At 48.9% G+C, this 12,963-nt stretch overlaps 1 protein-coding gene across 1 annotated transcript; it reads left to right on the forward strand.

The window, feature by feature from the left end:
• Window positions 1–202: 202 nt before the first annotated feature.
• On the forward strand, window positions 203–5,116 carry LOC116968189 (maestro heat-like repeat-containing protein family member 1). The gene has a single exon (XM_033014832.1). It carries the CDS (start codon window positions 203–205, stop codon window positions 5,114–5,116), a length of 4,914 nt encoding a protein of 1,637 aa, XP_032870723.1.
• Window positions 5,117–12,963: the final 7,847 nt, after the last annotated feature.

A 12,963-nucleotide genomic window follows, 5' to 3' on the forward strand; every position in this document is an offset into this window, starting at 1 on the left:
CGATCAATCCAAAATAAATACTTTGTGACTGCAGGATTGGGAATTTTGGTGAAGAGTGCTCAGAGAAAATTCCCTGCCTCTTTTGGGGGAAATAACAGACTTGTTTGCAAGGAGCGAAGGGATCGGGTAAGCATCACCTCCGGAGTTTGGGAAAGTGCGCTGGTGGGATTGGCGGGAGAGTGAATGATAGACAGGGGCGAGAATGAAAGTGGAAGTTTGGATAAGTGCCGTCCTGACCATGTGTCCTGACAGCAGTGAGCTGGTGAGGCAGCGGGTCATCGAGTCCTTGCAGGAACTGGGGAGGATCAAACGGAAGAGGGTCCTCCTGTTCCTTCACAACTTTCTCATGGAGCGGCAGACTCTGCCCATGTCGCAGCGCACAACGTTACTGAAGAGCGTGGTGCTGATCGTGAAGGAGAACACCCGCAATTTGAGCCGCCCGCTGTCCAAGAAAATGATCGCCATGGCTTCAATGGAAATGTCCAAAATGACCGGCATTAACGACTCGCACAGAGAAAATGCGAGCAAATTCCTACTTATCCTGGGCTCCAGTTTTCCCATTGAGGTTTTCATGGAGCTGCAATCGATGCTTCAAAGACAGAACCCAGCGAAATTCTACGTGATCTTAACCCTGGCAAACCTGTGCTCTGAAAACGGCTGCTGCATTGTCCCATTGCTGAAGCCCATCTTGGACACCATCCTCAGCCTACTCAACGTAGAGACGTGTAAAAGGATGCGGTGGGTCTTCTGCTACGCTCTAGGCCATTTCAGCAAGAGCATTCTCACCTACAACTCAGACCCGCATCTCCCAGCAAAGAAGTGTCTCTACGTCAGTGAGCTTTCCAGTGCCTACGACATACTCTTCCAATCCTGGTTGAACTCAAGAGACCCCAAGATGACCACGGGGGTGGTGGAAGCAATCGGCCAAATCATCTATCTTCTCCCCAGTGATAAAATAGAGAATGAGCTGCCCGCTCTGATCCCAGCCATTCTGTCCTTGTACCAGAAGTCATACAGTGATCTCTCCGTTACTAAGGGCTTGTGTGGAATACTCTGCACTGCCCTGGAGAGGAACAGCAAGATGCTGGTGTCCCACCTGGAACACCTGCTGGTCACATTACACCTCCAGATCTGCATCTCTATGGATCACCCGACCAATGCTCTGTCAGAATGCCTTCGAAGTAAAATCCTTTGCTGCTTTCAAATCCTCAGTTCCTCCTTTGGGCAAGAGATCGCCAGGTTCCTTCTGCTGCAGTTGGAGATCTCCAATGACCAAATCCAGCTGGGAGCCTTGGTCATCCTGAAGCATCTCATCAACATGGTCCCGGCCTCCGTGGAGACCCACAAGAGCCAGATCATGAGTAGCGTCTCGCTGTCGGTCCTGAGGAGCGGCCACAGGGTGAAGGGTTTCCTCAGCCAGTTGGTGCAAGCCTTGGCCAGCCACGGCTACCTGGAGCTGGAGGGAGGGGTGGAGCTAGTGCGGTTCATCGTTGACCAGTGCGCGCTCGCCGCGGACGAGGACGGGGAGAGCCACAGGACCAGGGGGAACAGTGAGCCACACGAGGGCGGGGTTACAGACGGGGAACTGAAGAGCCTGTACGAGCGGCTGCTGGAGAGATTGACAGCCACCACCATGATAGACAATGTCCTATGGCCACTGCTGTTGGAGTTTGTTGTCCCAGCCAGGTACACCAACGCCTTGGCTGCTGTCTGCAGCTCCTTGGCTTATCTGGGAAGCAAGAAGCAGCAGGCTGGGGAGACAGAGTTTGTCTTGAACTATGATGAGCACACCAATCTGCCGAACCGCCAGGCCCTGCTGACGCGTCTGTTGGCCGTGTCCTCCTCCCCCTACGAGGGGAGGAGGCGGGGAGCCCCGGCCCTGTCCTTGCTCTGGGTCCTGGGCATCAATGTCCACCCGGCTGCTGTGAACGTGTGGGACAAGGAGCTCCCGGGTTTGGTCAACTATCTGCAGGAATGTCCAGAGGACCATCTGGTCCAGAACGAGTGGGAGCAGAAACTGCTGCAGATCCTGTCACGGACCTTGGAGGAGATAGAGGACGAAGTCTGGATCGTCCGCCTGAGTGAGGAGATGACCAAACAGATTCAAAGGAGCCACAGTTCTTCGCAGCAGAAGGGCTTCCTCTACAAGTGTCTGGGCATAGCCTTGCAGCTGACTCAAAGCCATGGCATGGTGAAGAGGAAACTCCAAGTGATGCTCCAGATTGTCCAACATGACAAAGACTTGGAAAGAGAAGGTATAGCCACCGCAATTGGCTACTGCGCCCAAACTCACTTGGAGACCTCCCTAACTGTGTTGAAAAACTGCTCCAAGTTGAACATTTTTAAAAAGACTGCGAGTTTCTACCAGATAATGAAGGACCATGGTAACATTGGAATAATGCAGGTGAAGAGCACACTGATTTTATGCTATGGGTACATAATCCTGCATTGTCCCAAGGATATTATCTTGCCCAGAATAGAGACGGATATTCTGCAGAATGTTTTGAAGCATTTCAACATCAAGATATTGGGCATGAAGGTTCCGGTCAGGCACCCAATGATGAAGTTAAGTCTGATAAAGACTGTAACCCTTCTGGCCACAGCTTTCCAATGTGGGGAAGGACAACAGAGCTACAAGCTGAGCAGAAAGACTGAGCTACTCACCTACATGCAAGAGTTTATCAAGGCTGAGCCCACAGACTCATTGACAACAGACATTCGAAAGGATGCTATGGATGCTAGCTCGTGCCTCGTCAACGTGGAGCCTGTGTTTGCACTAAATGATTATGGTGAACTAATTAAGTTATGCCTGAACAGCATTTTCAGCTTGCCATCACTGGAGGCCGGTGAAAGCAGAGAAGTGGATAGGATGAAGAGGCAGGACCTTTATAATGCAACACTGATGGCTCTCGAGGACCTTCTGACGCAACTTCTAAGTTTGGATTTGTCACCGAAAGGTTTTCAATATCTCTTTAGCTTCTTGGTGATTTGGATCGAATCCACCAATAACTATGAACGGGAAAGGTCCCTGATGATGACTTTGCATCTGCTGACATTTTATCAGGATACGTTTGTCGTTAATGAGAAGGATTTATCTCACAGTTTTGTGGAGATGATTGGCTATACAGTGGTGCGGTGCTCAGATCCATCACTCGCTGTAAGGGAAATAGCCATTGAGTGTTTGTACATTCTGCTGTACCTGCAGTTACGGCTGGTGGGCTTTCCAGTGGACCATAAAGATAGCAATGTGGAACATCTGAAGACCATCAAGGTTGGGTTGAAGGACACTGACTTTGAGGCTGTGTTTTATGTGTGCATAGATCTGGGCAAAGTCCTCTCCAGATGTGTGCCCCACGCCCAAGTCAACACACTGCTCCTCACCATTTCGGAAAGACTCGCTGAGGAACAGTTGAATGGCTCCTATGCCGCCTGTATAGTTGTGAACGTACTCGTCAGGAACTGCGGAACCATCCTCACCGACATTCCTGGAGTCATCAAATCCCTTTACCATCAGTTGCAGTTGATCACACAGCCGCACGTAACGCGTTCCGTGATACATTCCATTTCCATCCTGGCTTCCCAAAACGTGCCGATGGTCTTGCCTTATCTCCTCAAGCACCAAATCCCATTTCAGACGTACACGGACGACATATGGAGATCCCTACTGAGTGACAGTACACTGGCCACCACCTCCATCAAGTACCTGCTCAATAACCTGAAGCTAATGTACGATGACAACAAAGAATCTCTCATGCAGGAGATGGTGTTGACCACACAGCAGTCTTTAGCCGTAATCCACGCTCTCCATGCAATGATATGCTGTCCGGAATCAGACGATGCAGTTAACATCTTGTACCCGCAGTTGTTCAGTGTTATTCTACTCTTCCTCAGCTCCAGTGTCCAGATCTGCTCCAGAGATTTCCTACGCACCCCAAAGCAGAGGAAGTCCTCCACCTTGCCCGAGAGAGCTGGCAATGCTGACATTTGCAACTACATGGTGGAGATCCTCCAAGCTCTGCTGAGGGACAGCATGCGGGAGGATGTGAGCGCGATGGAGGAGAAGGGTTGGGATCTGATCAAGACTCCAGGGAGGCACCACGAGGGGGTCATGCTTCTGGCCAACAAGATGGCGGTGTGTGCTGTGCCCCATCTCATCAGCATCGTGGAGGAACTCATTCCCTTCCTGGCCAACCTGCAGGAGAGGCAGAGAGTGGCCGTGGCTGCATTCTTTGCCGAGCTCCTGAACCACTCGGTGGTGATGGACCTGTCACTGGCCGACACCCTGGTGGGCAGCCTTCTCCGATGTTTGATTGATACCTCGCCCACCATCCAGGGTCTCGCTATCAGGGGTTTGGGAAACACTGCAGCTGGGGCAGCCCTGAACATTGAAAAATACTCCCACAAGCTACTGTCCGCGTTGATCGCAGTGATTCACAAGTACTGGAAGTCCAACAATCTCATGGCCATGGAAGCCATGTCCAGCATTGCCAAAGTCCTGGACTCCCTGCAAGGGCATTTTGCAGATTACACTCTGATCGATGTGGCACTTACAATCGAGTCTTTGTTCGACAACGAGCTGGAGAAAATGAGGGCTTCTGCATTCAAAGTCCTGGGGAAACTGATCAGGTTTGGAAACCCGGAGAGGAACCCTGTGCTGGCCGAACATCTCCACGTCACCCTGATCAACTTGCTCCTGCATCTCAACGATGAGAGCATGGAGGTGACCAAAGTGTGCAGGTCAGTGCTGAAGCTGATGGGTCCCATTGTTGGCTCGGACAGCCTGGGCAGCATGTTCCAGGAGGTGACACCGGAGGACTCCGCGCAGGACTACGAAGCCTACTTGAGCAAAGTGTCCCAACACATCAGTGAAGACTTGCCCGACAGGGTGCCCTCCTACATCATGAACTGTGCTGCCTTCTTCACCAACCCCCAGGCGGAGATCAGACAGAACGCGGTCACTCTGATCGGGCTGCTGATGCACGATGGGGTGGACGAGTTTGCCACGCAGCTTTCCGCGGATTCCGTTTGCAAAGAGATCTGCACCCTGCTCTCAGACCCCGTGAGATGCGTTCGCCACAAGGCAGCAATAGCCATCCGCTACCTCCACATGTACTAGATTAGACCATTGGACCACCAGCACCAGCTGAGTTGAAGACGGGGAGAAGAAAACCATGGGGCTCACCTTCCTAAAGGCAAAGCTGTCTGGTTTGAAACACTTCCACACAGTGTCCCAGCAAGGACTCCTCCTGCAACAGGCGGTGTTGAAACCAAAGTGGATTTATTTGAAAATAGTATTTTATAATTAAAGAATAAATGTTTTATTTTCTGCCGTTTAAAATATTTTTGTCACTCGTGGCCATTTGTTCTCTCTCTCAGATTAATCTCCTGCTTATCTCATGACCCTACCTCTCACCCCCACCCACTCTCCATGCCCTGTCCAAAGCCCATCACCACCCCCTGCCCCTCTCCCTCCCCTCTCTCCATTTTCCTTCCTGGGACTTTGTATCTTCGCTAGACCTCTGTATCTGGTCACATTATACTATTAGGGCGGCACGGTGGCGCAGCGGTAGAGTTGCTGCCTTACAGCACTTACAGCGCCGGAGACCCGGGTTCGATCCTGACTACGGGTGCTGTCTGTATAGAGTTTGTATGTTCTCCCCGTGACCTGCTTGTGTATATTCCGAGAACCTCGGTTTCCTCCCACACTCCAAAGATGTGCAGGTTTGTTGGTTAATTGTCTTGGATTCATAGCTAATTGTCCCCAGTGTGTGTAGGATAGTGTTAACGTGCGGGGAACGCAGGTCGATACGGGTCCCTTTCAGAATGACAGGCAGTGCCGATATGGGTACCGCAAGGCTCGGTGCTGGGACCGCAGCTATTTACATTATACATCAATGATTTAGATGAAGGGATTAAAAGTAACATTAGCAAATTTGTAGATGACACAAAGCTGGGTGGCAGTGTGAACTGTGAAGAGGATGCTATGAGGATGCAGGGTGACTTGGAGAGGTTGGGGGAGTGGGCAGATGCATGGCTGATGCAGTTTAATGTGGATAAATGTGGGGTTATCCACTTTGGTGCCAAAAACAGGAAGGCAGATCATTATCTGAATGGTGTCAAGTTGGGAAAAGGGGAAATACAACGAGATTTGGGGGTTCTTGTTCAGCAGTAACTGAAAGTAATCATGCAGGTACAGCAGGCAGTGAAGAAAGCTAATGGCATGATGGCCTTCATAACAAGAGGAGTTGAGTATAGGAGCAAAGAGGTCCTTCTGCAGTTGTACAGGGCCCTGGTGAGACCACACCTGGAGTATTGTGTGCAGTTTTGGTCTCCAAATTAGAGGAAGGACATTCTTGCTATTGAGGGAGTGCAGCGTAGGTTTACAAGGTTAATTCCCAGGATGGTGGGACTGTCATATGCAGAGAGAATGGAGCAGCTGGGCTTGTACACTCTGGAGTTCCGAAGGATGAGAGTGTATCTTATTGAAACATATAAGATTGTTAAGGGCTTGGACACGCTAGAGGCAGGAAACATGTTCCTGATGTTGGGGGAGTCCAGAACCAAGGGCCACAATTAAAGAATTAGGAGTAGGCGTTTAGAATGGAGACGAGGATAAACTTATTCACCCAGAGAGTTGTGAATCTGTGGAATTTTCTGCCTCAGAAGGCAGTGGAGGCCAATTCTCTGGATGCTTTCAAGAGAGAGTTAAATAGATCTCTTAATGATAGCGGAGTCAGGGGATAAGGGGAGAAGGCAGGAACGGCGTACTGATTGGGGATGATCAGCCATGATCACATTGAATGGCGGTGCTGGCTCGAAGGGCCGAATGGCCTACTCCTGCACCTATTGTCTACTGTCTATTGTCTATTGATGCGGACTCGGTGGGCCGAAGGGCCTTTTTTCCGCGCTGTATCTAAAAAAAAAACTATTAGGACTTGCAATCCCCTGACAATTGTACTATTTTTGCTTGTTTGCAATAATCAATGCTGTAATAAATGAATAGTCTGTAATGGTTATCGAGTATTAGTTTTTTTAAATTTATGACATTATTAATTACTGTACATTTACCTGTGTGTTTTTGCGTTTACAGGTGTGTTATGCTGCTGCAAGTATCTCAATGTTCCTTTACAGGTATGGTCCACCACCGATTTTCCAGTACTCTTGGTTCCAGACCCTTGCCGACTATCCATTTAGCCAGACCAACAGAGGTCACGGACTAATAATTCAACAATATGACCCTTTCCCACTAATTATCCTCTTCCTGTTTAAGAAGGAACTGCAGATGTAGATCGAAGGTACACAAAAAAGCTGGAGAAACTCAGTGGGTGCAGCAGCATCTATGGAGCGAAGGAAATAGGCACCGTTTCGGGACCAAACAATGCCTATTTCCTTCGCTCCATAGATGCTGCTGGACCCGCTGAATTATCCTCTTCCCATGTTTTGAAAGCACCATGGACTGCTAGAAACTTCAAATAAAGAATTAACAATTAACAAAGAAAGTAGGCACGCATCCCAAAAGACTGTAATTTTGCCCGGATCATCAGAGGTACTCGACCATCATGGAGTCATTAAGCCCTTCGGCCCAACTGGCCCACACCGACCAACATGTCCCAGCTACACTAGTCCCACCTGCCTGCATTTGGTCCATATCCCTCCAAACCTGTCCTATCCATGTACCTGTCTAACTGTTTCTTAAATGTTGGTATAGTCCCAGCTTCAACTACCTCCTCTGGCAGCTCGTTCCATACACCCACCACCCTTTGTGTGAAAAAGTTACCCCTCGGATTCCTATTAAATCTTTTCCCCTTCACCTTGAACCTATGTGGTCTGGTCCTTGATTCCCCTACTCTGGGCAAGAGACTCTGTGCATCTGTCTGATCTATTCCTCTCATGATTGTATACACCTCTCTGCGATCACCCCTCATCCTCCTGCGCTCCAAGCAATAGAGACCCAGCCTACTCAACCTCTCCCTATAGCTCACACCCTCTAGTCCTGGCAACATCCTCGTAAATCTTCTCCGCATCTTTTCCAGCTTTCAGTTGCCGTAAAATCGGTGGCCGACCTGTGCATATGACACATAACCACTCTGGACTCTTGAATCACTCCAGAATATTATCGTCACAGACCCATACAGCACAGAAACAGGCCCTTCGGCCCAACATGCCCATTCTAGCCAAAAATGCTCCATTGATGCCAGTCCCACCTCTCTGTGTTTGGCCCATATTCCCCTAAACCTTTCCTATCCATATACCTGTCCAAATATCTTTTAAATGGTGTTGTAGTCCCTGCCTCAACTACCTCCTCTGGCACCTACCACCCTCTGTGTGAAAATGTTGCCTCTCAGGTTCCTATTAAATATTTCCCCCTCTCATCTTCCACCTATGTCCTATGGTTCTGGATTCCCCGACCCCGGATAAAATAATGTGTGTATTCACATTGTCTATATTCCTCATAATGTTTTACACTCCTAAGATCACCCCTCAGCCCCCGGTACTAGAAGGAATAAAGATCTTTACCCTCTCATCCTTCTCTTCCTTCAATCATGGACATGGGGTACAAGCGCTGTCTGATTAGATTTAGAGCTAAGGGCATTACCAGAACCCCCACACACCCACAATTTGGACTGTTTATACTGTTTAACTCTGGGAGGAGGTACCGCAGCATGAAGATCGGGACAACTAGGTTCTGCAACAGCTTCATCCCCCAGGCCATAAGATTACTGAACAATCAACAAAACCGAGGCTAGAACTTTTTAAATATCGACACTTTTTAAAAAACTTTTTATATATATTTATTTTACAGAACCATGCACATGAGGCATTTTTATGGACGCACCTAGCACTTTTACTTTTACTATTTACCTGATTGGAGAGTCAAATGCAACGAAATTTCGTTCAAGGTGCACTGTGTCTAGGTGTATATCTGAATGACAATAAAGTTTTCATTCATTCATTCATTCATCTTACACCTATGTCCTCTGGTCCTTGATTCCCCTATTTGTCTATATCCCTCATGATGTTTTACACTCCTCAGCCTCTGGTACTACAAGGAATAAAGTCCTCGCCCGCCAGGTCCCTGTTGAATCTTTCCCCTCTCAGCTTCATCCCCGATCTGTTGCCTCCTGCTACCGATCACGCCACCGACCCCAACCTACCAGAACCACAATCTCCCCTAACCCTCTCACTCCCCTCTTACCCCCCCCCCCCCCCCCCCCCAGTCCCAGTCCCTTCTGCCCTCTCCTGACTCTGCACCTGTTCCCATCTCACCTCCCCCTCTATAATGCTGAGCTGTCCGTCCTCAGGTGATGCTGCTTCTCCCACACCTCATCCTTTGGTTCTTTGAAACATGTGTGTGTACGCTTCAGCAAGTCACCATGTCATTGTCCTGCTCCCGCTACATATTGGCAATGAAGCTAACTGGACCCGCTCTTGGCACTGCCGTTCACCACAGCGGGAAGCGTGGAGGCCATGCTAGCAGCAATGTCGGTAAACCTGATAATATGGAGCCCAGATAGACACAACATGCTGGAGTAACTCAGCGGGACAGGCAGCATATCTGGAGAGAAGGAATGGGTGACGTTTTGGATCGAGACCCTTCTTCAGACCTGACTGCAAATGTTCATTAAAACCACACCAGTTCCACACTCGCCCCCCACCCCCCCATGGCACAATGCAGTTTAGTATAGTTTAGAGATACAGCGTGGAAGCAGGCCCTTCGGCCCACCGAGTCCGCACCGACCAGCGATCCCCGCACATTAACACTACCCTACACACACTAGGGACAATTTATACTTTAACCAGGCGAATTAACCTACAAACCTGCACGTCTTTGGAGTGCGGGAGGAAACCGTATCTCGGAGAAAACCCACGCGGTCACGGGGAGAACGTACAAACTCTGTACAGACAGCACCTGTAGTCAGGATCGAACCCGGATCTCCGGCGCTGCAAACGCTGTAATGCGGCAACTCTACCGCTGCACCACCGTGTATTCCTGGCTCTGGCCACACACACAGAACCTTGTCGGCCCCGACCCACTCCACACAGTGAACCACGCAGACCGATGGCTCCACAGAGGCGGCTTTAGGTAATTGGGAACAATACTGTACAAGGCTCAAGTAGATTCAGCGGTAAATTTCAACAAGAAATTGGATAAATACTTGAAGAGATGCTACTGCACCCGCTGAGTTTCTCCAGCATTTTTGTCTACCTGTGGTTACTGCTGCTAGGGTTGCTGCAAGAAGTTATTTCCGTGTAAACCAGGTTTCCATGGTATCTCTGGCGGTAAAGATCATAGACAAGAACAAGGGGCGGACACACAGATTCCAGTGGGGCAAACCTTCAGTTAATTGATTGATTAAAAGATAAAGCAATGAAACAAACCCTTCAGCCTACAGAGTCCATGATGACCGCTGATCACCTGTTCACACCAGTTCTATGTTACCCCACTTTGACACCCACTCCCTACCTACTAGGGGCAACTCACCTACAAACCTGTATATCTTTGGGATGTGAGAGGAAACCGGAGCACCCGGAGGAGGGTGCACGTGCAAACTCCACACAGACAGCTCCTGAGCTCACGATTGAACCCGGGTCTCTGACGCTGCAGGGCAGCAGCACTACCTGCCGCGCCACCGTGCCGCTCAATCAGCAGAATGAGCGCTGGGATGCTCCACTGAACCGTCAGGATGGCAGAAAACTTAGCTTCACCAGTCAAAGCTCCCCAAATACCTTCAAATTAAGATATACACAAAAAGCTGGAGTAACTCAGCGGGGCAGGCAGCATCTCGGGAGCGTAGGAATGGGTGATGTTTCGGGTCGAGACCCTTCTTCAGACTGAGACTTGGATCCATCCATCAAATGGGAAAGTGATGAAGCATCTTTCTCACACGACAAGGCAGGCAGGTTGGAGCGGGGCAGGTTATTACTGGTATAAGGTTACGCACTCCTGCTATCAACAGATGTAGGAAACTAGGCCAACAGTGTGAAAATGGGATGTATGTTTTGTTGTGGCAGGAGCCAGATGAAGTGTCGCTGGCAGACCAGCGTGGGTCGTGTGCCTGATACCACCCCATGTTCTTTGAAAAGTTACAAAAGACTCCCGAATTAAATGGAAGGAAGTTTCGAGAAGGGATAAGAGAGTAAGGTCAGGGCCAATTGTGAGCGGTGCGAGAGGGGAGGTGAATACCGAGGTCAAAGTGTTGATATATGAATGCGCGAACTATAAGAAATAAAGTGGACGAGCTTGAGGCTCAGTTTGAAATTGGCAAGTATGATATTGTGGGAATTACAGAGACATGGCTGCAAGAGGGCCAGGGCTGGGAACTGAATATTCAAGGATATACATCCTATCGAAAAGACAGGCAGGTGGGCAGAGGGGGTGGGGTAGCTCTGTTGGTGAGGAATGAAATGCAGTCCCTTACAAGGGGTGACATTGAAACAAGAGATGTGGAGTCATTATGGATAGAACTAAGGAATTGTAAGGGTAAAAAGACCCTAATGGGACTAATCTACAGGCCCCCAAACAATAGCCTGGACGGACATAGGGCGCAATTTGAATCAGGAGTTAAAATAGTAAGATTAAACGAGAACTTACCAGTTTGAAGTTTGATCTGTATTTTATGAGGAGTTACGATGAGGGATTACGTGAAGAACCCGCTCAGCACGCATGCGCGACATACTTCAAAGCAGCGGTGTGGAATCACAGATAGACACAGTTATTGAAGTAAACATAGTAAAGATAAGGAGACATCAGTTTATGAATTTGACCCATATTATTGAGGGTGGGAGCGGAGGGCACGTAATCCCTCATCGTAACTCCTCATAAAATACAGATCAAACTTCAAACTGGTAAGTTCTCGTTTAATCTTACTTCGGAGTCACGTGAGTGATTCCGTGAAGATTTCAAAGCTCTGTGATTTCAAACCGTGTACAGTTATTATTACATCACTGCCGAAGTCTTTGATGACCAATGAATCTGTTTGTAGAAAAACACAATGGTATTTTTTAACAATAACAACAAAGAAATTAAATTGCTCCCCTGGGCTTAAATTAAATATTTGCAGTCTGTAAAATCTTTCCTGCAAACAAAACAGGTTTTGCCAACGGCTTATTATAAAATTTCTGAACTGTCTTTCCTCCCACCATCCTGCTGTAGCCAGGATGTGGTTTATAGGCACGTCCATTCTTTTAGCCGTCGACGTGGATGCTGCCCTGGTGGAATGAAATTTGTACATGTTAGTTTTTATCCCAGCAGCTTTTAGCACCTGCTTGAGCCATCTCGAAATGGCTCGTCACCCGACCATAAGGTTTTTTATGACTGACCCACAAGGCTTTTCATCTCCCTCGAATATTTTGGTTGTGCCTATGTAGGATAGTAGGGTCATGGCACATAACCGTGTTTCTGGCGGGTAAGCCCGGAATTCCACGACTGGATTAGGTGTTCCTGGTCTGCTCTGTTTGATCAGTCCCTGGATAACGACCGAGATCTGGTCTGGAGCTGTGAGCATGCTGTCCAGTCGCAATAGGTGTAGTGACTGGACCCTCTGTGCAGATACAAGTGACATCAACATGAGTGTTTTGAGCATAGATGGTTCCAGGTTGAGGGATCTGGCTGGTGGCCATCCCCTGAGGTATGTCAGGACCACACTGACATCCCATATATGGGTGTACCTTGGTCTAGGGGGTTAGAGTTGTAAATACCCTTGATTAGTTTGACCACCAATTGGTGGGACCCCATGGCCTGTTGTCCTGGAGCTGGTTTTAAATAGACAGGCAGGGCAATTCTAGCTGTGTTGATGGCTCTGTAGCTGAGTCCTTCATCGTGGTGAAGGTTCGCCAGGAATTCCAGTACGTTGGTAACTGTAGCGGTTGAGTAGGTGGTCCCTGTATCCAAGCTGTACTTCTCCCATTTTTTGATGCTGGACAAGTGCTGTTTTTTAGTGGATGTTCGGAGGGATGCTGACA

Source organism: Amblyraja radiata, chromosome X (assembly GCF_010909765.2).
Source record: "Amblyraja radiata isolate CabotCenter1 chromosome X, sAmbRad1.1.pri, whole genome shotgun sequence".
Taxonomy (NCBI): Eukaryota; Metazoa; Chordata; class Chondrichthyes; order Rajiformes; family Rajidae; genus Amblyraja; species Amblyraja radiata.